This window comes from Erythrolamprus reginae, chromosome 2, assembly GCF_031021105.1.
Source record: "Erythrolamprus reginae isolate rEryReg1 chromosome 2, rEryReg1.hap1, whole genome shotgun sequence".
In the NCBI taxonomy this organism is placed as follows: domain Eukaryota; kingdom Metazoa; phylum Chordata; class Lepidosauria; order Squamata; family Dipsadidae; genus Erythrolamprus; species Erythrolamprus reginae.
The window spans coordinates 228,880,283-228,903,225 of record NC_091951.1 but is presented as its reverse complement, the minus strand read 5'-3'; the positions used below and the strand labels follow the sequence as shown (position 1 = coordinate 228,903,225).

The 22,943-nt window shown below is 39.6% G+C and overlaps 2 protein-coding genes across 4 annotated transcripts in view; both read left to right on the top strand.

Moving 5' to 3' along the window:
• The window catches only part of LOC139162144 (cystatin-F-like), a 31,668-nt gene extending 29,235 nt beyond the window's left edge, over window positions 1–2,433 (top strand). For all 3 annotated transcript variants that reach the window (XM_070742186.1, XM_070742187.1, XM_070742188.1), the window contains one exon: window positions 2,265–2,433. In XM_070742186.1, the coding sequence (XP_070598287.1) occupies window positions 2,265–2,342 (78 nt within the window). In that variant the 3' untranslated portion in view covers window positions 2,343–2,433. The remainder of the gene's footprint in view (window positions 1–2,264) is intronic.
• A 4,498-nt stretch (window positions 2,434–6,931) lies between these two features.
• Window positions 6,932–22,876, top strand: GSR (glutathione-disulfide reductase). Its single transcript, XM_070742198.1, has 13 exons — window positions 6,932–7,203; window positions 9,113–9,139; window positions 11,336–11,424; window positions 12,315–12,384; window positions 13,094–13,241; window positions 13,510–13,564; window positions 16,117–16,216; window positions 17,033–17,119; window positions 19,515–19,676; window positions 20,228–20,339; window positions 20,518–20,649; window positions 22,001–22,134; window positions 22,572–22,876. The coding sequence occupies exons 1-13, from the start codon at window positions 6,961–6,963 to the stop codon at window positions 22,719–22,721; spliced, it is 1,509 nt and encodes a 502-aa protein (XP_070598299.1). The 5' UTR covers window positions 6,932–6,960; the 3' UTR covers window positions 22,722–22,876.
• The last annotated feature ends 67 nt before the right edge of the window (window positions 22,877–22,943 follow it).

Below are 22,943 nucleotides of genomic sequence, written 5' to 3'. Positions count from 1 at the left end.
AATCCCATCGAACACTTGTAAGAGCTTTTATTAAGACTTACAAAGTGGCGCTCAAGGCGGCAAGATGCGCGTATCATGCCGCCTTGATTGCATCAGCGGAATCCCGCCCGGCCGCTCTGTTTAGGGTGACCCGCTCCCTTCTTAACCAGGGGGGAGTTGGGGAGCCCTTACAGAGTAGTGCCGAGGATTTTAACATGTTTTTCGCTGATAAAATCGCTCGGATCCGGGCAGACCTCGACTCCAATTGGAAAACAGAGTCGACTGACAACGAGTCAGTTGAGGTGACTTGGACCCGTACTTGTCCACCTGTCTGGGAAGAGTTTGATCTGGTGACACTTGATGAAGTGGACAAGACCATTGGAGCTGTGAGTTCCGCCACCTGTTTACTGGATCCGTGTCCCTCCTGGCTGGTTTCGGCCAGCAGGGAGGTGACACGGAGCTGGGTCCAGGAGATTGTCAACGCTTCCTTGGGGAGGGGATCCTTTCCAACATCCTATAAAGAGGCGCTTGTGCGCCCCCTCCTCAAGAAGCCTTCCCTGGACCCGGCTGTACTTAATAACTATCGTCCAGTCTCCAACCTTCCCTTTATGGGGAAGGTTGTTGAGAAGGTGGTGGCACTCCAGCTCCAGCGGTCCTTGGAAGAAGCCGATTATCTAGGTCCCCAGCAGTTGAGTTTCAGGCCCGGTTACAGCACGGAAACTGCTTTGGTCGCGTTGATGGATGATCTCTGGCGGGCCCGGGACAGGGGTTGATCCTCTGTCCTGGTGCTTCTTGACCTCTCAGCGGCTTTCAATACCATCGACCATGGTATCCTTCTGCGCCGGCTGGAGGGGTTGGGAGCGGGAGGCACTGTTCTCCAGTGGTTCTCCTCCTACCTCTCCGGTCAGTCGCAGTCGGTGTTAGTGGTGGGCCAGAGGTTGACCCCAAGGTCTCTCCCTTGTGGGGTGCCTCAGGGGTCGATCCCCTCCCCCCTGCTATTCAATATCTACATGAAACCGCTGGGTGAGATCATCCAAGGGCATGGGGTGAGGTATCATCAGTACGCTGATGATACCCAGCTTTACATCTCCACCCCATGTCCAATCAACAAAGCAGTGGAAGTGATGTGCCGGTGTCTGGAGGCTGTTGGAGCCTGGATGGGTGCCAACAGACTCAAACTCAACCCTGATAAGACGGAGTGGCTGTGGGTTTTGCCTCCCAAGGACAATCCCACCTGTCCGTCCATCACCCTGGGGGGGGATTATTGACCCCCTCGGAGAGGGTTTGCAACTTGGGCGTCCTCCTCGATCCACAGCTCACATTAGAGAACCATCTTTCAGCTGTGGCGAGGGGGGCATTTTCCCAGGTTCGCCTGGTGCACCAGTTGCGGCCCTATTTGGACCGGGACTCACACTCACAGTCACTCATGCCCTCATCACCTCGAGGTTCGACTACTGTAATGCTCTCTATATGGGGCTACCTTTGAAAAGTGTTCGGAAACTTCAGATCGTGCAGAATGCAGCTGCGAGAGCAGGCATGGGCTTCCCTAGGTATGCCCATGTCACACCAACACTCCGCAGTCTGCATTGGTTGCCGATCAATTTCTGGTCACAATTCAAAGTGTTGGTTATGACCTTTAAAGCCCTTCATGGCATCGGACCAGAATATCTCCGAGACCGCCTTCTGCCGCACGAATCCCAGTGACCGATAGAGTGGGCCTTCTCTGGGTCCCGTCAACTAAACAATGTCGGTTGGCGGGCCCCAGGGGAAGAGCCTTCTCTGTGGCGGCCCCGACTCTCTGGAACCAGCTCCCCCCAGAGATTAGAACTGCCCCTACCCTCCTTGCCTTTCGCAAACGCCTTAAAACCCACCTTTGTCGTCAGGCATGGAGGAACTGAGATATCTCCCCCAGGCTTATACAATTTATGTATGGTATGCTTGTGTGTATGTTTGTTTAATAATGGTGTTTAAAAAATATTTATATTGTAAATTATTAGATTTGTTACGAACTGTTTTTATTGTGTTGTGAGCCGCCCCGAGTCTGCGGAGAGGGGCGGCATACAAATCTAATAAATAAACAAACAAACAAACAAACAAATAAATAAATAAATAAGACAACGTGCAATTACCACATTGATTGCCAGGTTGATTGCAACATCTTGTCTAACTTTTTAAACAGCTGACTTTTGTCTGATTTAATTATAAAGCGGTCAAGGCAATTTTACTGCTTTTTACTTTTGTCTGATTTAATGCCTTTATTTGTTTTTTTGTTTTCCCCCCCTCAGAAATTCACATGCGATTTTGAAGTCTGGCTCATCCCTTGGCAGCAGAAAGTCCAGATCCCAGTCATGTTCTGCCACTAATTGGTCTGTAATAAACTTTGTAGATATTGCATGTTTACTTTTTTTTCAACTGGTGCACCACAAATTGTTCATAAAGGCAATGGATTGCCAACAGCTTTCTTTGTTTATTTCCTCATGGAAAATGACAAAAGTATCCATGATCACCCTTTTTCACCTGTCTTGCTTTGAAAGAAATAAGCTCTTAGATGAAATGATGCCATTCACACAATATGTCCTGGCTTTTGTGCCACATAAATAGAATCTGGATGTCTTGAAAAGGGGGTCCAAGGAAGGAAAATGACAAATGACAAAAGTGTCATGCCATCAGCTCTGCCCCTTTTTGTAGAGGCACTGTGATTTTTGCATGCAGATTAGCTAAAGGGGAGCACACGTAACATGAAGGGATGAGACCGTTTTGGTCATTTTGATGAAAGCCTCAGATCCTACAGACACTTCTGAGACAACATAGAAACATAGAAGAGTGACGGCAGAAAAAGACCTCATGGTCCATCTAGTCTGCCCTTATACTATTTCCTGTATTTTATCTTAGGATAGATATATGTTTATCCCAGGCATGTTTATATTCAGTTACTGTGGATTTACCAACCACGTCTGCTGGAAGTTTTTTCCAAGGATCTACTACTCTTTCAGTAAAATAATATTTTCTCATGTTGCTTTTGATCTTCCCCCCCAACTAACTTCAGATTGTGTCCCCTTGTTCTTATGTTCACTTTCCTATTAAAAACACTTCCCTCCTGAACCTTTTTTAACCCTTTAACATATTTAAATGTTTCGATCATGTCCCCCCTTTTCCTTCTGTCCTCCAGACTATACAGATTGAGTTCATTAAGTCCTTCCTGATACGTTTTATGCTTAAGACCTTCCACCATTCTTGTAGCCCGTCTTTGGACCCATTCAATTTTGTCAATACCGTTTTGTAGGTGAGGTCTCCAGAACTGAACACAGTATTCCAAACATGGAAACAATAGATCAGTTGTGGTAGAACAGTTACGGGCATTACATAGGGCAAATGCAAACATGATGGGGATAATAAGGATCTAAATATAAAATTGAATTAAGTACCACACTGTAGGATTAGTGATAAACATGGTAGTGTGCAGGTTATATGGGGGATATCAAAGATAAACAAGAACATTTTGGTGATAAAGAACAACTGTTTGGTGATAAAGAAGGAACTTCTGTTACTGTAGCATGCCAACAGTTTCTTCCCTTTTCAAGAATCACTAGAAGATTGGATTTAAACCATTGAGCTGAAGCACAAATCATGCATCCACCTTCTCTCAAATTATATCTTTCTGAGGACACTACAACTCTCCATAATTCCTAGCCAACATGGCTAAAGTTGGGAGATTCTGCAAATTCTAATGCTGTGTTTAGAGCAGGGGTCTTCAATCTTGGCAACTTTTAAGACTTGTAGACTTCAACTCTCAGAATTCCTGGCTGAGTGTTGAAGTCCACAAGTCTTAAAGTTTGCCAAGGTTAGAGACCCCTGGTTTAGACTGTCTAAGAATGAGGAAGACTGATGAGTCTGCTACTAAGATTATTATTGCCATTCTTCCATACATTTAACTACCTATAACTAGCAAACAACATAATTAGATTGCGGTGTCAAACAGTTTGCTCATGGTTGTTGGTTGTTGGAGAGCCGGTCACAAAAGGAATGCAAGGTTCCGTCTACTCAACCGGATGCCGCCATTTGGGTTCTTTTATCCTCTGTGCATGCACATAAAGCTTTGGTTGTCCAATCTCTGAAATGGCATACGGCAGAATTGGTGAACCTTTCCAGCACCAAGTGCCGAAATTGGAGCACACAGGCCCATGTGGAGCAGCTCCCTGGCACGCACGCACGGCAGCACTGGAAACTGGAAGAGAAGTTCCCCAGCACACATGTGAATGCCGGGAAGCTGAGTTTCTGGTTTTCAGCATGCACATCACACTGGTCTTCCGGTTTCTGGCATGCATGTGTGTGCAAAGACCAGCTGGCCAGTGCACAGGTGCACGCTGGAAATCAGAAGCTCAGCTTCCCTGTTTGCATATGCGAGCCAGGGAGCTGCTCTACCAGTTTTTAGCACTTGCACTCATGCAAAGACCAGCTGGCCGGTATGCATTTATGTGCCAGAACCTGGAAGGGCTGGCGTGCCCAGAGAGATGGCTCTGCGTGTCACTTCCGGCACATATGCCATAGGTTTCCTGCCTGAACAGGGGGTTGGATTAGAAGACTTCCAAAGTCCCTTCCAATTTTGTTATTCTGTTATTATTCTTCATATATTAAGATTTCCTGATCTTCAAGAGTATTCTAGCTTTGGAGGCTGATATTGAAATAGCAGTCAATCCAAGCTCACGTGAATAGTTTGCCTCTTGCAAAGTCATAAACAGCAGAAGAAAGTGATCTTTTCCTGCAAACAAAGAACTGCAGAGTCTTGTATTAGGCACCAAGGTAATATATTCTTAGGGTCCCTGATGAAGAGCTTAAATTGCAATCAAATTTGAAACGTATGTTTTCATTCTTAACTGCATGTACTACATTTGGAATGCATTTCTGTCACCAAGACTTTTGCTGTCGGCTTGGTGGCTCAGTATAGTTGGTGAATAATTTCTCTCTGAACACTAAGGACAAGAAAAACATGTTTATATTGGAAACTGGAAAGAATATGATTTCCTAAAACACATTTACAACGTGATGGTAATTTGAGAAGTTTCTTTTTTTACCATCCTTACTACTAAAAATGGAAAGATTCAGTGACTGGTTTCTAGTATTACTGGACTAACAACATTGTGCAATTGGTTATTTCCACAGTCTCTCAAATTTGCTCCATTTAACAGGGCCTCTTCCTGCTGAGTCATTGGTTGGTACTGATTCACCGAAACCTTTAGAAGAAATGTACTGTATTGAATGTAGATCAAAGGGAAGTGCACGTAAAACAAATATGGTTGTGCAATTCTGTCTTTCCTTTAGCAGGTATAAGGAGGAAAAAAATCGGAAGTGATTGCATAAGGATTAGGGTTATAAATGACAGTGTGATCCCTCTCTCAGCTGAACATATCTGAGCTGTTCCAGAGAAAAATAGAAGCAAGCACAAAATAGACTCCCTTGAGATTCTGAACGAAAGGCAGAATTCTAATGTAACTCTAATGAATAAATAAATAAATAAATGCCATTTTAAGAATGAGGCTAGGTAACGGTGTGATTTAAAACAAAACATATTTAATCCAAAAAGCCTTCAAGTAGAAGGAAATGAAATTTCTTTTTGGAGTAAAGGGAAAGGACATACTTTAACCTTTGTGTGCCATCTCTCCTGTTTTATTGTGCATACCTTCATCTGTGCTGTTTTTGTAAATAAATATCACAGAAATTTCCAAAAGCTTTATCCAACTTTATTAAAACCTCTTACTAACTGGGGAAATTGGAATATGTATGCATTGGCATTCTTCAGACTTGAAAGACCATGGTAACATGCTCTGGATTCCCCAGAGCATAAAGACTGGGTAGGTTAGTATGGAATATGTATGAATAAAATCGAGGAGGTCCTAGTAAGCACGGTCATAATAAGCAAAGAGTGTTCAGATGAAGCTGAAAATTTTAAAAAAATAACAGTTTCTTGCCAAGATTGAAATTAGTACAATATACAAAACTACTACTTATGCTTTTTCTGTGGAGATTTCTGTCATCCAGGTCATGGTTGTCCCAAGGTGCTTTTTCAAGAGGCAACTGGATTTTCTGGGTTAGGTTTTTTTTGGGAAGATGTTTTGCTTCTTATCCAAGAATAGAGGTAAAGAAGCTTCTTGAATGAGAAGCAAAACGTCTTCAAAGAAAAACCAAGAAAGTCCAGTTAGTTGCCTCTTGGAAAGCACTTTTTGGGACTACTTATGCTGTGTTTGCTCCACCTGGGCAGTTACTTGAACTCCACTTTCTGCCTTTGCACAATATGTGCGTCTAAACCAGGATTCCCCACACTGAGCCGCCTAGAGCAGTGTTTCCCAACCTTGGCCACTTGCAGATATCTGGACTTCAATTCCCAGAATTCCACAGCCAGCATTCGCTGGCTGTGGAATTCTGGGAGTTGAAGTCCAGATATCTTCAAGTGGCCAAGGTTGGGAAACACTGGCCTAGAGTCCCTAGGGATCATGGGCGACATACAAATCAAATAAATATATATAAATATCGTCTCCTCGCGGAGCCCCTGTCCGCTGCGCGAGTCTCGGCGCCTCCTTTTGATCCCCTTCCACCGGCAGCGGGCGACTTGAGCTTTTTCTCTGCAGTTCAATAGCTGGCTATAGAGAGGAGAAGAACCCCAAGTCGCCATTTCTGGTCAGAAGGTGGCTTTGCGCTTATCCTTTGACACCCCTTTAATCAAAGCCAGCAACGGCCACAGTCAGAAACCTCGAAGGTAGCAGCAGCGCGAAGCCCTCAGCAAGAGGATACTTTTTCCGCCTCCCGCCCCTCTTTCACCGCGCGCCTCCTCCTGAGACGGAATTTGTTTATCCCTCGCGCCTCCGCCGGGGATTGACAGATGCTGCAGCCAATCCGAGAGGCCGTGGAAGAGTTCTGGCCGTCTCGAGGTAGCGTAAGATGGGAGAATTAACTCTTTCGACCCCCGCGAGGAGGGAAAGAGGCGGGATGCGACTGCTTCGCCCGCGTTTTGCTTTCTGCCCGGCAGTTCCCTTCCGTCTTCCTCCTCCTCTTCGTCGCGCCGCCGCCGCCGCCGCCATGGCCCAACTCCGTGCCTCTTCTTCGCCGGCCGCCTCCTTTGACTACCTGGTGCTGGGGGGCGGCTCGGGGGGGTTGGCCAGTGCCCGACGCGCCGCGCAATTGGGAGCCCGGGCTGCCGTGGTTGAAAAAGGGCGACTTGGGGGCACTTGCGTGAGTCGAAAACGGATTTTGTTTGTGTGTGTAGGGGGGCGGAGGAAGAGAAAGGAAGGTGGGGAATGCCTTCAAATATCTTCTGAGGAGGATCGCCTGCAATGCATAGCTCGTGGGCAAGCATATCGGACTGGGCTTATGCTGAGGCAGTGAGTTCCGCAAGAAAGAGCCCGAGGGCGTGGAAGGTTTTTTTGTTCTCCTTCACCCAACACACTAGTCGGGCAGGGCAGAAACAGTTCAACAGTGTTTTATTTGACTGTATGACTGTAACTTATTGCTTGTATCCTTGCGATTTTTATTAATATTGTTTCCTGATTGCTTATTTATACCCTATGACAACCATTAAGTGTTGTACCTCGTGATTTTTGACAGATGTCAAAAATTCTTTTATGTGCACTGAGAGCATATGCAAAGACAAATTCCTTGTGTGTCCAATCAAGGATTCTATTCTGTTCTGTTCTATTTGGTTTTCCTTAATTTTTTTGAGATTCCGGGTTTTCCTTAATTTTTTTGAGATTCCGGGTTCGCTGAGCTGGGTGAAAATTGGAGGTGATGACCCTTTGAGAGTTGTATGCAACGAAATTTCATTTTAATGCTTGCCGATGAGCGTACGTTCAAAGTGACAATAAAGTTATTTTAAGTCTAAGTCTAAATAAGGGCTGCGATTTCAGGTGGCTGTGGGAAACCCTGCCTTCCTTTCAACCTGATGCAGCTGGGGTTTTTCTTGCTATCCCCCCCCTCCACATTAAGGATTGTGTTGCTGCAACTCGTGCCATAATAACAACAACAATAAGAAGAACAATAACAACAAAACAACAACAATAATAATTAGACCTGTAGGCCACCCTTCTCCGAAGACTAATAATAATAATAATAATAATAATAATAATAAATAACCATTTACTTATTATAACCATTTTAACAAAGGGCATGACAGCAAGCCATATACAACTAACACACACAGTAGACAATACACACACTTAGCTAAAACACAAAACCACAATAAAACATTCCCAACCTCTCCAATTTCTTCCCCTCTTGCTGATCCCCAGAACAAGGATGATTCAATCTGCTGAATCAAAGAGAAATGATACATCAGCTCATCTTGCATCTAATATGCTTTTTAACATTTATTTTTTGCCCTCAGGATAAGACAAGTGGGAATGCGGCTCAGTAGAACCCATCAGTTTGGTGCCAATTCGGTTTTCACTGAAATTTCAGGGAGTCCTTTGCTGTTTTTTCCCCCTCCTAAGTGTCTTTTCTGGCTTTACCCTTCTACATCTCAAGCAGGGGGATTATTCTTAATTATACATTGGGTTATAAATTGGCTCCTTTTGAAAACCAGCAAGAATTCTCTTCAAGAAGAAAGAAAGGGGCAGGCAAATTATTCAGGTTGCCTGAAAAAAGATGCTTTTCATGGAAACTTTAATCAGATATAAACTATTCATAGGCATTTAGAAAGGGTATTCATGCAGACCCTAACCAGATACCAACCAACCCAATATCTTTCTAATTAAATAATGAAATGTGCTTCAAATTTGTTATGGTTAAGAGCCAATGTTCAGATTGATGAGATTCGGGATGTAAGCAGTTTCCTAAATTATCCACATTCCCAATGGCATTCTCAGGTTCACCTAATTTATTCCTGTGGAGCTTGTTGCAGTGAAAATAAAATGTTTCCCGCATCCTTAATATTGGGCATTAAGGGGGATTTCAATGTACTGAACTTTAATGCAATCCCCTTTGAAAAATACCTTAAATATAGTATATTATTGATCAAGATGATGCATTTTACTGATATTAAGAAAATAAAATTAATTGTAACTTAGTAACATTTTGTAAACACCATTCTTTATATTAAAAATACTGGTTCATGATTTTGCAGTAAATCTGTTTTTTTCCCTTTTAGGTTAATGTTGGGTGTGTACCTAAGAAGGTAAAGGAATTTATGCTATGAATTTGCTAATATTTTTTTTAAAAAAACATTGAACTTTTTTGCTGATCTTTTTTAAAGTGCTTGAAGATATCCAGCTGTTTCAGAGAACTTATCTGGATTGATTTGATGTTACCATCTTTTATTTTCTCCCTGGCATTCTAAGACTGTTTTAAAATTGGACAGTGAGTTCCAGAATTGTTTTGATTGTGGTGCCATAGAAGGGTGTTTAATAAAAACGAATAAAAACTACTTCTCAAAATCTGCTAAAATATGCTTTTAACTAATAGGGTGTTACCCATCTTTGATTTGGATTGCAAAACAGTACTTTGACAGGGGTTGGCCATGTTGTTTGGAGAACAAAGATGATTGGGGTGGAGACTAAAACATATGAAGAACAGTTGCAGGAATTGGGTTTTAGTCTTGTGAAAAGAAGGTCTAGGAGTAACATGCTAGCAGTGTTCCAATAAGTGAAGGGCTGCTATAAAGAAGAGGTCAATCTATTTTCCAAACCACCAGAAGGCAAGACAAGAAATAGTAGCTGGAAACTAAATAAGGAAGCAACCTAGAATTGGGGAGAAATTTCCTAACAGTGAGAACAATTAACCCGTGAAAAGAGCTTGTCTTCAGAAGTTGCCCCATCACTGAAGGCTTTTACGAAGTGACTGAACAACCATTTGTCTCAAAGATCCCTTCCAACTCTGTTATTCAGTTATTTGTACTGCAAAATATCTGAAGCACAGTGTTTTATTCTGCTTTACCAAAATATCTAACAAAAATTCCAATGAGGTACCAAGAGTACCTCATCACTTTTTCTCTCAAGATTCAAGAAAAACATGGATGTACTTCTTGTCATGAAACATAACTTCTACTGCCTTTTTCTGTACCAAAACTGTTTTCATGGCTTCTTAAATTTAGCCCTGGTTTGAGGTGCAGATGCCTGGAACATTACAGTTGAAAAGAAAATTTTATTTATTAAATCCCCATTTTCATATGAAAGTCTAACATAATCCAAATTGCATGCAGTAATTGTACTGAAATGATGAAATATAAGAATAAGATTTAAAAGAACCTCAGTGATTTTGCCAATTTAAAATTGGCACCATTTTATGATCTGCTGTAACAAAGTTGATAAATAGGGATTGTCTGTTCTGCCTTTTTGGAACTTCTGTTATCCTCTATTCCAGTGTTTCCCAACCTTGGCAACTTGAAGATATCTGGACTTCAACTCCCAGAATTCCCCAGCCATCATTCGCTGGCTGGGGAATTCTGGGAGTTGAAGTCCAAATGTCTTCAAGTTGCTAAGGTTGGGAAACACTGCTCTATTCAATGCTGGATGGTGCCTTTCATTCTGTTGGTTGCTGATTAAACACCATTTTTAATGTTTTAAAAAATATTTCCCAAACTGTATTTGGCAATGTAAACAAGATATCAGTCTTACAGACTAGAAATGGGAAAGGTTAGTTGGCATAGTTTCCCTTCCAGAGTATTGGGTGCTCCATCACTGGAAGTTTTCAAAAATAGGTTGGACAGCTACTTGACTGGGATGACATAAAAAAATAAAAAAATAAAATAATAATAATAATAATAATAATAATAATAATAAAAAAAAAATTAGATTTTATATTATATAGTTAAGATTTACATTGGTCAAAATAGATGGTATTCTGATCTTTAGGATATTTCTTGAAAGAAGTTGACCACTTTCAAGTTCCTTTTATTAGACTGAACTTAAAAGAAGATATTGCATTTTCTGTCCTCCTCTTCCTCCAAAATGCAAGGGAATTGATAAATTAGTTGGCCAGTCCAGGCCATATGTGTTCCATTATTCACAATTTAACATAGTGCATTAGCCACACATGGTATTAAAAAATATGACTGTTTTGCCATCTGCCAATGATTATGAAACAAGGAGCTTGCTTCTTTATAGGCCATATATCTTCTGGATTACATGTATCATGACAATCATGAGTTATATGTCCTGATCTTCTCCAGTCCCATGTCTTAGAGTAGGAATTTCAAGTTTTGTTCTCTCTTGCTGTAGAGTCATTTTGATGAGGTGGACAATGAAATACAAGTGAATTAATGAATAAATCAATAAAATATTGGTGTATGCTGTGTACAAGAATAATTAATTGAATTTGCTCATTCATTTTTATATTAATTATATAAAACTCTGGATGTCCTCTTTCATAACAGGTGATGTGGAATACTGCTGTCCATTCTGAATTCATCCATGATCATATGGATTATGGTTTTAAAATAGCTGATGTGAACTTTAATTGGAAGTAAGTTGAGCTAAATTCTGGTATACCTCTTAAAATAAATGGATAGAATTATTTTTAATTTGAAACTTAGTGGAAACTACGATGTCAGTTAAAACGACCTCCAGGAGGCTTTTCAGACATGTATATCCAGATTTTTATCAATGAGATTCCACTCTGCCAGGTCTGAAGAATCTTTGTTATGGATCAAAGCTGGTGGTTATTTACTAACTTGCTATCATAATTTAAAATTACACAGTTTAATATAGCGACATTGTTTTTATTCTAAATAATCTTACTTTGATTTTTGAGTTATCTGTGAGCTTTATTCTTAAATTCTTATAAGAAATCATGATTGGACTGGGACTCATGTGAAAAATCAAAACATTACATGCTCAGGGTGTAATTCTTGAGCTTGCTATAAATATGGTAGTTCATATATTAGGGTTTGCTATGACGGTAGTGTTCCCCATGGTATGCACTGAGATACACCGTTTGCATTGTCTAAAAAGATGTTTTAGGTATAGCAAACAAATGTTATTTTGTGTGATATATAATGTGCCATAGGATAGCAAAGGCATCTTTTCTGCAAGAAAAACGTTTTAAATTGTGAACAGGACTATATTTTTCTCCCTAATATTTATAACTTGGGAGAAAAGGTACTATACAGATTTGGAGCAAACGGTGTTGTGTTTTAATCCTGTTTATAGACAGATACATATTTGAGATATACATCTAGAAAGTCCACGAGGAATAAACATTTGAATAAGCAAACCCAACTTTATGCTTAGTTGTGGAAATCCACCCAGCCTAACCAAAAGGTTTGTTTTTGTGGGAATATGTTGAAAGAGGAATATTATGCGCTTCTTGGGGTAAAGTAGGATATAATACTAATAAAACTCTCTTTACTGTAGAATAATTAAAGAAAAGCGTGATGCTTATGTGAAGAAACTGAATGAGATCTATCAAAATAATTTGAATAAGGTTTGTAAATGGCCTTATTTTTCACCAACAAATTTTAAATTCCTTATTTTTGCTATAAATCGTATGAATTTCATAAGCTGAAAACAGAAATTAATTTTTAAAATTTGCATCGAGGTTTATAGATTTTTTTTTTGAAGGTTCAAAGCAAATCACTTGTGCAAAACTTGATTTTTTGCCTAAACTCTTCCTTTGCAGATATTTTAGTTCCCTGCTGTTTAAAGATGGGAAAGACATGAGAACTGTAGTGTAAATATAAAATAAGTATTGTACAGTTAAACAAAAAAGACAACTATTACCCTTTCCAGATTACTTAAAGGACATATCTTAATTAATTGTAGTTAGCCTACATTTCAAAACTATAATTTCCATGGTCTTGAGAATCCTGTGAATTGTATGGCTTGTTTTTGAAAAGTAAGATTACACAATAGAGAGATTAATTCTGGTTAAGAAAATATGGGAGATTAATTTAAGGTAAAATAATACATCTTATTCCATTCTTCTGTTTTTCAAATTTATCTACAAATTTATTTTGAATTGTACAAAAAGCTCAATGCCTTATACACTGGCCCACATTACACTTTGTTATAAGATGCCCTTCTCTAGTATATGTTGGGTGTTTGATTTATTACTTTGCTCTTGGGTGGCTAGAACCCAGGCAGAACAGTATATAAATTGATTTAATTTTTAAATCAACAACTGACTTTGGTAGGACCACGTGGAAACCATTTATGGGCATGCATCATTCACAGCTGACCCTGAACCTACAATTGAAGTTGATGGCAAAACATATACGGCACCTCACATACTGATCGCTACTGGTGGACGGCCTGTAATTCCCAGTGAAAGGGAAATACCAGGTATGGGTTCTGTGATACTGTTGGCCCTATTTTTTAAGAAAGAGCATGCAGCTGAGTTGAATTTAAAATATTTTCCTTAGCATTGCCAAAAATTCAGTAGTATAGTACATAGCTGCTGTGCAATATTTCATTCATACCTTTTTAATAGTATATGCTAAAAATAATTAAATAACCTTTCAAAAAAAGTGAATGTTTGTGCAAGTTACATCTATTTATACACAAAGCTTAAGATGATGAATATTGAAGATAATGTCCTGTTGCATTGCAGGAGCCAGTTTGGGAATCTCTAGTGATGGCTTCTTCGAACTTGAAGAGTTGCCCAAGTAAGTTGCAATGAATTCTGAAATATTCTCAACTTGCCACATTGTACTGAGTATTATTTTTAAAAACATGAAGGAATTATTATTATTATTATTTATTGGATTTGTATGCCGCCCCTCTCCGCAGACTGCAGTCTTTCATCCCCTACTAAATATAGACTTATCCCCTACTATATAAAGACTTATATTGCAGTCTTTCATCCCTTACTAAAAGATGTAGATAGCAAACTGGCATTGCTAAAAGGCTGCTGTAATTGTTCTACATTTCAGATTTGATGACCAGTCTTGTATGACCTCTTATCAGCCTAGGTATGGAACTCCACTATGGAACTCCACATGCACCCTTCTAGGTGTATTACATTTTGCAGTGGAAACATCATCTCTATTTCAGTTCTAGCCCACAATTGAAATAGGACAAAGGCAAAAACAAAGTGCTGTTTGCTTTGGGGAAATTAGAGGAAAACATTAGAAGGAGGTAGCACTGTGCACACTTACTTGAACTGTGAAAGGAAACCAGGATATAAAATCAACAAGAGCCGGGGTGGCGCAGCAGGTAGAGTGCTGTACTGCAGGCCACTGAAGCTGACTAGATCTGTAGGTCAGCGGTTCAAATCTCATCACCGGCTCAAGGTTGACTCAGCCTTCCATCCTTCCGAGGTGGGTAAAATGAGGACCCGGATTGGGGGGGCAATATATGCTGGCTGTGTTAAAAAGTGCTATTGCTAACATGTTGTAAGCCACCCTGAGTCTAAGGAGAAAGACGGCATAAAAGTAAAAAAAAATAAAAAAGTGAGTGAATGAGTGAATGAATGAATGAATGAATAAATAAAAGGAAAAACAAGATGGATAGGCTGATGATACAACTGAAATAAAAAATTGAAACTGAATATTTTGAAACCTGGAATGAATTACAGTATATTATTGGTGGGGGGAAAAGGACCACCAGGAGATCCGTCATGTAGTTGTTTCTATGTTATATGCATGTCTTGTCTATCTTTACATTTGCTTTATAAGTAAAAAACTTTTTAAAATTAAAAACTAATTTAAAAAATTAAGAAAAACAAATTCTCCCACCGAATGATTACCCAATTGCTAATCTGGCTGCAGGACTCTGGATCCCCATGAGCGGTTGTGCTGTAGATATTGGACATCAGTGTAGCTAATTTGTTTTTGTTGTTCACTCATGGTAATGTCAGCTTCATGTTCAGTGTTCCTATCAGCAAGCAAAATATGCTTCTCTAGAAGACATTGACTTCCAATAAAGAAATTGGACGGGGATGCAGTGTTTTAAAAAATCATCCTCCCCCCCCTCTCATTTTTGCCTATTTGGTGATCAGAAGGCTGTTCAGAGTAGAAAGCAGGAAATGAAATAAAGCACTGTGGGTTTCCTTACCATTCTTACTTGGTCATAATTAACTTGCCGGTCATGTCCTTACATTCCTTTAATTTTCGTTGCTGATATTTGAGAAAGTGTATATGCCATTAGTTTAGGTGTAGAAGGCTGGTTCTTTAGGGCTGGGATAAAGCAGGCAACGTTTGCTAAAAGCCTGGATTTGTAGATGAGAAGGCATGGCAGTGGTGGTGGGTCGCTCCACCCATCCCTCAAAGTGGAAGAGGATCCTTTTGTCTACCTTTAAATTTAAGGTGTGCATGCATAGATAGGCCTTTCTTACCAAGTTCTTCATTCATTGACTGTTGAAGTTAAGATGGTGCTGAAAGAAAATAACTTACAGAGCGTGCATATATGACCTTAGCAGCATTTCTCTCTTTCAATCATACATTCAATAGTAGTCAGTAATTATTCTCCTGTGCCTGATCCATTCCCCCCTCCCCAGAGTGGATTGTCTAAATAAGCAGTCTCTTTAGACAATTTCTCCTCTGCCTGATTTTATTTCTTTCTCTTAACTCTCCTCACAAAGCAGAAAGATTAGAGAAGAAGCGATCACAAGAGAATACAAAGGCAGATAATGGGGAATACCCTGGGCTGTGTGCTGGCAGCACTGCATTGCTTTTGATGTGTATTCTTTATTGTGTGTCTACTTATTCTTTTATAATTCCTTCCTTTCCAACAAATGTAAATACAAACTTCCCCTTCTTGCTAATTATCCGGCATTAATTTAACCATTACCATTTATCCTTTCTGATTTAATAAGAGCGAAGTCAGGACCCTCCTATAGAAAATCTAATTGCTTAGATTATAAATTGGATAGACACAGCTATAGCCCTTTAAGTATTTGTTTTTTAGAGTTTTACACCACTGCAATCAAAAAGGTTTTGGGGAAACACCATTCAAAACAAAAATATTTATGATCATTGAATCAGTAAAAGAATTACTGAAAGCAATAAAATCATTATTAAGTATTATTGAAGTCACTACTGTACTTGCATTAAGCCTATTCAGCATGGTAAGTGGTAAAAGATGATGGGATTTGCGTCCAATAACATATGGAGAAGTTTGAACTTCCTGGTGTGGCCAATTTATATTTCAATGAGCAAATTTGTGGAAGAGAACATGCACCCGCGTTCTATGACATAATCCATTTTCTTTCTCTTAGGCGAAGTGTTATTGTTGGTGCTGGATATATAGCTGTTGAATTAGCTGGCATTCTTTCTACATTAGGCTCCAAGACATCCTTATTGATACGTTATAATGAGGTACTTGCTTGTTCACCTTCCTAAGTGACAATTGAAAGTATTACCAATTTTTATTGGAACTAACATTCACATGCAGAATGCAAGAAGGCAGAATCAATTTGTCTATGTCCATATTTACCCCAGGAATGGGTCATTAATAATTGCACAATTGATTGAAGTCTATGACATATTTCTAATTGTAAGATCTAGTATAGTGTAGTAGCTAGAACAGAATATAGATGTAAGGAGAATTTAATCTCCAACCCAGGGGTAAAATGCTTGTGCCTGTCAGTCATCATAGAACCGGTCATGGAGTGTGAGGCTCCACCGACCCACCTGGATGCCGCCATTTGGGTTCTTTTACCCTCTGCTCATGCACAGAACATTTTGTGCATGCACAGAGGGTAAAAGAACACAAATGGTAGCATCAGGGTGGGTCGGTGGAGCCTCGCGCTCCTTTCATAACCTGCTCTCCGACAACTGACAGGCACAAATGAACCAGGATCATTTCACCCCAGCTCCAACCTCCGTTTAAATATAAAAGTTATGGTGTGGTCTTAGGCTATATTATTAAGTCTTATAGTGAGATTATGAAATTTCAAAGATGCATGTAGTACATGCATTAGGTTTAATTCCCAATAATTTTGGCAATTGCCCTATGATAAATATCAATTGTGAAGTTGGATAAATTTGAGAAAAATTGGATTTCTGAGTTCAGACTTGTGAGGGTATGACTTAGATGTTTTGCGATATTTATCAATGACAAAGGAAGTTACTATAATTAAATGTAAGTAAAGACCTTTACTTGCAGTCTAATAAAGTTATTTGTTTGTATAGGTGCTGAGAAATTTTGATTCTATGATCAGTTCAAATTGCACTCAGGAATTGGAACATAATGGAATAGAAGTCTGGAAACATTGCAAGGTAATATTTCTTCAGTGCTAGATTGTAATGAATAATTTTGAATTTTCATGTACAGGTAGGTTTTGAGTTACAGTGGCAACTGGAATTGAGATTGCTAAGCAATGCAGTTGTAAAGTATGTCAGGTGAGCACATTGATTAGTGACAGCAACCCAGGAAATCCAAATTAGTCATTAATGGAATCCCACCAGTTCTTAACCAAGGATTGATCCAAACAACTCCTGGCTTAGTCCCTCCCTGCCTTGTGTCTTGGCAACCTAAGGGACTGATTCCTTTTCAATTCCTTCCACCCTCCTCTTCTCTGCCATCTTGCATTCTGTCACGTCTGCCACTTGGTGACCCTCCCAGACTTGCCATGCCCAACTGATATTTGCCATCCTCTTCCTGTGACTTCCGATGAGATGCACACAGCCTGGGCTTTCAGAAGGTAATTGCTGGCTGCCCCAGCCTTCTTCCCAAGGTCACATCCACTTTTAGCCAAATTGTGTATGGACTTCAATGCTTTCATGCCAGCACAGCTGGGCCTTCTTGCACCTGCCTTCCAAATGTTGTTGAGCGGGTGTGGCCAAATGCTGCTCATGAAGAGCCAAGCCAGGTGCACCTGACAATTGGTGGCAGGGAGATGGATGAGTCATCAAGGGCCTGCAAATATAGGGCAACAGGAGTGGTAGGCTGGCTGGCTGGCTGGTACAGCCAGTGAGCTGGCATGGCCGGCAGACCATAGGGCAGCTAAAAGGGCAGAAAAGGGAGAGATTGGCAGACGGGATCAGTTGAACTGCCCCTGGAGACATAAGTGTTGGTGAATTTCCAAGGGCCCAAATTTTGATTTCTTGCCCACGGGAGCACTGCAAGGGCTGTAACTACAAGGACTATGGAACTACCATTTTTTTCCGCACCACCTTTAGCATAATTTTGAGCGATCGCTGAATTAATGATTGTAATTCGAGGACTATCTGAATGCATAATTTTTCTTCGGTTGCAGCCAAATCATTCCAACTGCAATTGGAAGCTCCCATTTCATTATGTTCTATTGATTTAACCATTTCAAAGCCATATGAATTTGAGAGTGCTTAGCTTTATTCTTTTGAATATGTGTATAAATGATTCAAATGCTGCCATTTGAGAGAAAGCAAAAACAAATCATCACTGGTCATATGGTCTTTCTTTCTCATAAATAAACGAATAGCAGTTATTGAATTGATAGTTTTTGCAGCATTCCTGGAACAGATTGAAAGGAGTATTGCATTATTATGCTTCTATCATTGCATTTAAGGAAATTTCCTTGTAACCAGTATCACATATTAATAACCTGCATTGCTCATTCTGTCAAACTTTGTAAGAATTGAGGCAGTGACAACCTATTTAAAGTTTTAACTGGATGTTACCAATGGGATTTTATGTCAGAATTTTTAAACTTATTTTAGACTGGTTAAAAACTATAAGAAAGATTTAATTGATATACTGTATAACAATAACATTTTGGGGCCATTAACTACATCAAAGACAGTCTTCCAATTTAAAATACAAACCAATCAACATTACTTCATTTGAGAATCGGATTTAAACATCACTGGACATTATAGAAGCATAAAAGAAAACAATCCTGGCAAACAGACTTATCATTTAGTGTATGCAAATTTGACCATAAAGAGAGATTAGGTTACAAAACTGGCAACTGGGCAAGTTTTGCACATCATCCAAAATGATGGTTCTTCACTCTGTCATTATAATTTTTTATGAGAGCAATGCCGAATATTGAACCTTATCCTCTGATACTGTGTCCGTAAACATGTCAGTAAGCAAGTGACCCTTCTGGCATTTAGAAACTTCAGAGCCATTGTACTTACCTTTGCTCTTTTTCTTCACATGCAAGTGGGGTCTCAACAAACTACATACAGGTAATCCTTGACTTAAAACCATTCATTTAGTGAGTGTTTGAAGTTATAATGACATGAAAAAAGTGACTCACAATTAATAAGTACTTATGACTATTGCAGCATCTCCAGTCACATGACCAAAAATTAAGGTTCTTGGAAACATATTTGTAACATTTGCAGCATGCCATGGTCATATGATCACCATTTCTGATCTTCCCAATCAGCTTCCAATAAGTAAAATCAATGGGGAAAGCTGGATTTGCTTAATGATTGTATGTTTCACCTAACAGTTGCAGTGATTTACTTAACAATTATGGAAAAAAGGTCCTAAAAGTGATTGTAGCTCAAGAACTACCAGTCCTATCTAATTCTAGCCATAGGGTATACGTAACTTCAGAAGACATAGACTTTTCGTAAGGAGAGTATTTTTAAAGAAGAAAACTAGGGTTTGGGCCTTAAAATGAACAGTTTGTTGTGTGATGTTGCTATAGCGTTTTTCAAGAATCTTATTTCTCAACAGATTCAATCAGTTACAAAATCAGCTTCAGGGCTATTGGCAATAACGGTTACATCCTCTTTTCCTAATCAAAAACCTACTGTAAACATTATTGAGAATGTTGATTGTCTCTTGTGGGCCATTGGTAGAGAGCCCAATACTGAGGATCTAAACCTTAACCAATTGGTAAGTGGGAATTTTGTTTCTTTATGTTGTATGGAATATTAAATGCATGACATACACAATCCAGATTATATTGCAATTGACATAATTTTAATGGTTAAGGTCAATTGGAGAGTAGCCATGAGCAACATTGGAATGTTTTCACTTTGCTGCTACTTGCTAGTCTGTATTTTTTCCTACTACAGAGAACAAATGTAATAAATTAGGTAACTCTGGCTGGCATACCAAAACATTGGTGGGCGGGGGGCGGAGGACAGAGACAGTCCACAGTTCGGATTCCTGCCTTAGTGTATGCCCCATAATAATGTTATCCTAACATAAATGTTTGTTCATATTGCTCAGGCAAGTTTAGTTTGCTTAAAAATGGTTATGGAAATGTTACTCCCCCTCTCCAAAGCTCTTGATATTATGGGTAGACTGATTGCTTGTTTACTATTTTCTTATTTTCCTTCATATGGGCACGAAAAAAGTTGATCACACACTGCTCAATCTTTGTCTTGGATAGTATTTCTTGGGATGCCAACTTTGATTTTAATTTTTCTTCATACTATCAGAACATTAAGGTAGACAAGAAAGGTCAAATTATTGTTGATGAGTTCCAAAATGCCAGCAGAAAGGGAATCTATGCTGTTGGAGATGTATGTGGGAAAGCACTCCTTACACCAGGTAACGTTTTAAGGACTATATCAGAGAAATTCAGTGGGGATTCTAAAATGGAACAAAGCAAAATGGGTGAGGAATGGCTGTGAAGACATTGGGAAGGGTAGCTTGACCACCTATTAATGCTATGTAATAAAATATACAGAATTAATTATGATGACATAATAAATATTGCATTTTTCAGTTGCAATTGCGGCTGGAAGAAAACTGGCACATAGGCTTTTTGAAAATAAAAAGGATTTTAAATTGGACTATAGCAACATTCCGACTGTGGTTTTCAGTCATCCACCTATTGGAACAGTGGGACTAACAGAAGGTAGGCTCGTTTCTTATTTATTAGGGGGGAAAGAACAGAGAGAAATAAGAGTGAAAACAGAACTTCTACTAAAATGAGATACCCGTATTACCTATGGATTTTGTGATTGACTGGAATGCTGTTGAATGATATACAGAGAATAGTAAGTTTCCTGATTTCTTTTGGGACATTCTCTATAAGACTGGCTTGGTAAAGATGTGTATGCTTTGAATTTTTATATTAACAGAATGTTGACGGAAATTCCACTTATGTTTGCTTATATTACTGATGCTGTAGATGCACAGATCGCTCCTACCTCTGAAACATTAATATAAATTATGGACTGTAGATAGAGCCAGTTTGGTGTAACGGTTAATGCATCAGATTACAAACCAGTTGGGTAACCTTGAACAAGTCGCTTTCTCTCAGCCCTAGGAATGAGGCAAGAGAAATGACAAGCCAGTTTTATTGCAAAGAAAACTGCAGGGACTTGTACAGGTTGCTTCGGGGAATTGGACACAACTGAAGAAACACAAAAGCTGAATTGGGAGTGATTGAACATTCCTTTTTGTTCCACCTTATATTAGAAATTCTCAAGTTCAGAATACTGTTACTCATGTTATTCATGTTGTTTAAACGTTTTTAAAAATTTAATGAGAAGTGTAATTAATTCATAGGATTTTTGAAGCTGAAGTTACAAACTGTGATATATATCAAGCTTTAAAAAAAAACCAAACTGTACGTCAAACTCTAAGATGTGACACATGCAATAGACCAGTGAATGGCGAACCTATGGCATGGGTGCCACACGGAGCCATATCTGCTGACACGTGAGCCATTGCTCTAGATCAGCTCGAACATGCATGTGTGCTGGCCAGCTGATTTTTGGCTCACACAGAGGCTGGGGGGGGGGGGGAGTGAGGGTGTTTTCCCCCGACTCCAGGGGAGCCTTTGGAGCCTGGAGATGGTGAAACACAAGCCTACTGGGCCCATCAGAAGTTGGGAAACAGGCCGTTTCCGGCCTCCAGAGGACCTTGGCGGGGGGTGTGTGTTTGCCCTCCCCAGCCATTCACGATAGTGCACGAGCATACTCTTTCAGCAGCCAAGGGGAAAAATGTTCACCATCACTGTAATAGACCCTCAGTTTATAAACTTCTGACCTTCAAGTGCTTTTGGACAAGTCTTCTCATAATTAGAAGCACTGAACTACATGTGAAGGAGACCAGCTCACCTGTCACCAAACATGTAAATATTTAGTCCTTTTGAGGTGCACATACATATGATTGGGTAGTATTGTTAGAAAGTGAGGTTCTTTGCTTTTTCCCCCTTCTCTATATTCAAATATATCTAATGTCATTTGATTTCATTCCAGCGGAAGCCATGAATGCATATGGAAAGGAGAATGTGAAAATTTATATAACTTCTTTTGTCCCCATGTACCACGCAATAACAGAAAGGAAAACAAGATGTGTGATGAAATTGGTCTGTGCCACTAAACAAGAAAAAGTAAGTAAAGCAGGGAAGAGTGAAGATGCTGCATGTTAAAATTGCTTTTCATGTATATTCTATTCAACATAAGGAACTGAGACAGAACAAGAGGGAACCAATGTTGCTTAACACGTAGGCTGAGTTGAAACATCACCCTCAATTTTGCTTCTCAGATAACTTGTAATTAGCTAGGCTCACACAACTTATTAAACCTAAGTCACATCAAACCAATATTTACTCCATATCTGAACAATTATGAGTTTTATCATTTAATACTCTTCCAAGTATGATGCATTAAGATTTTGTATAAAATCAGACACAGCAACACACCAAAAAAATGTAGGTATACAAGATATTGCTCCTGGTGTAGAAAGGTAGGAGCAACTGTGAAGTCTGAAAAAAAAAGCCCTCTTGAAGCCAGGTCCTTAACCTGTTTATAACTGTTTTGTTTTAAGGTGGTAGGACTTCATATGCAAGGCTTGGGATGTGATGAAATGCTTCAAGGTTTCGCAGTAGCTGTCAAAATGGGAGCAACAAAGGCTGACTTTGATGAGACGGTGGCTATTCATCCAACTTCTTCGGAAGAACTTGTTACGCTTCGTTAAGCTGTACATAGCTTGGCTTTCCTTATATTGAATTAAGTACCTTTTTTTAATACATAAAATTGTGCAATTCAATAGTCTTCATTCTGCTGCTACAAATGTATACACATGGATGTATTTTATATTATACTTGGAAACAATGTTTTTGATTTTTAAAATTGGCGTTGTGACCTATGCATTTTCTACCCGGGCAAGGTGACACTCAGACTCGATCCCTCCTTCCTT

Bases quoted from the DNA above. Each gene is read 5' to 3' on its own strand.
- GSR (XM_070742198.1), top strand. From the start codon at position 6,961: ATGCGACTGCTTCGCCCGCGTTTTGCTTTCTGCCCGGCAGTTCCCTTC. The intron at 12,385-13,093 runs GTTTGTAAATGG...TGACTTTGGTAG, and splicing joins ATCAAAATAATTTGAATAAG to GACCACGTGGAAACCATTTA. The intron at 20,340-20,517 runs GTAACGTTTTAA...TGCATTTTTCAG, and splicing joins GAAAGCACTCCTTACACCAG to TTGCAATTGCGGCTGGAAGA.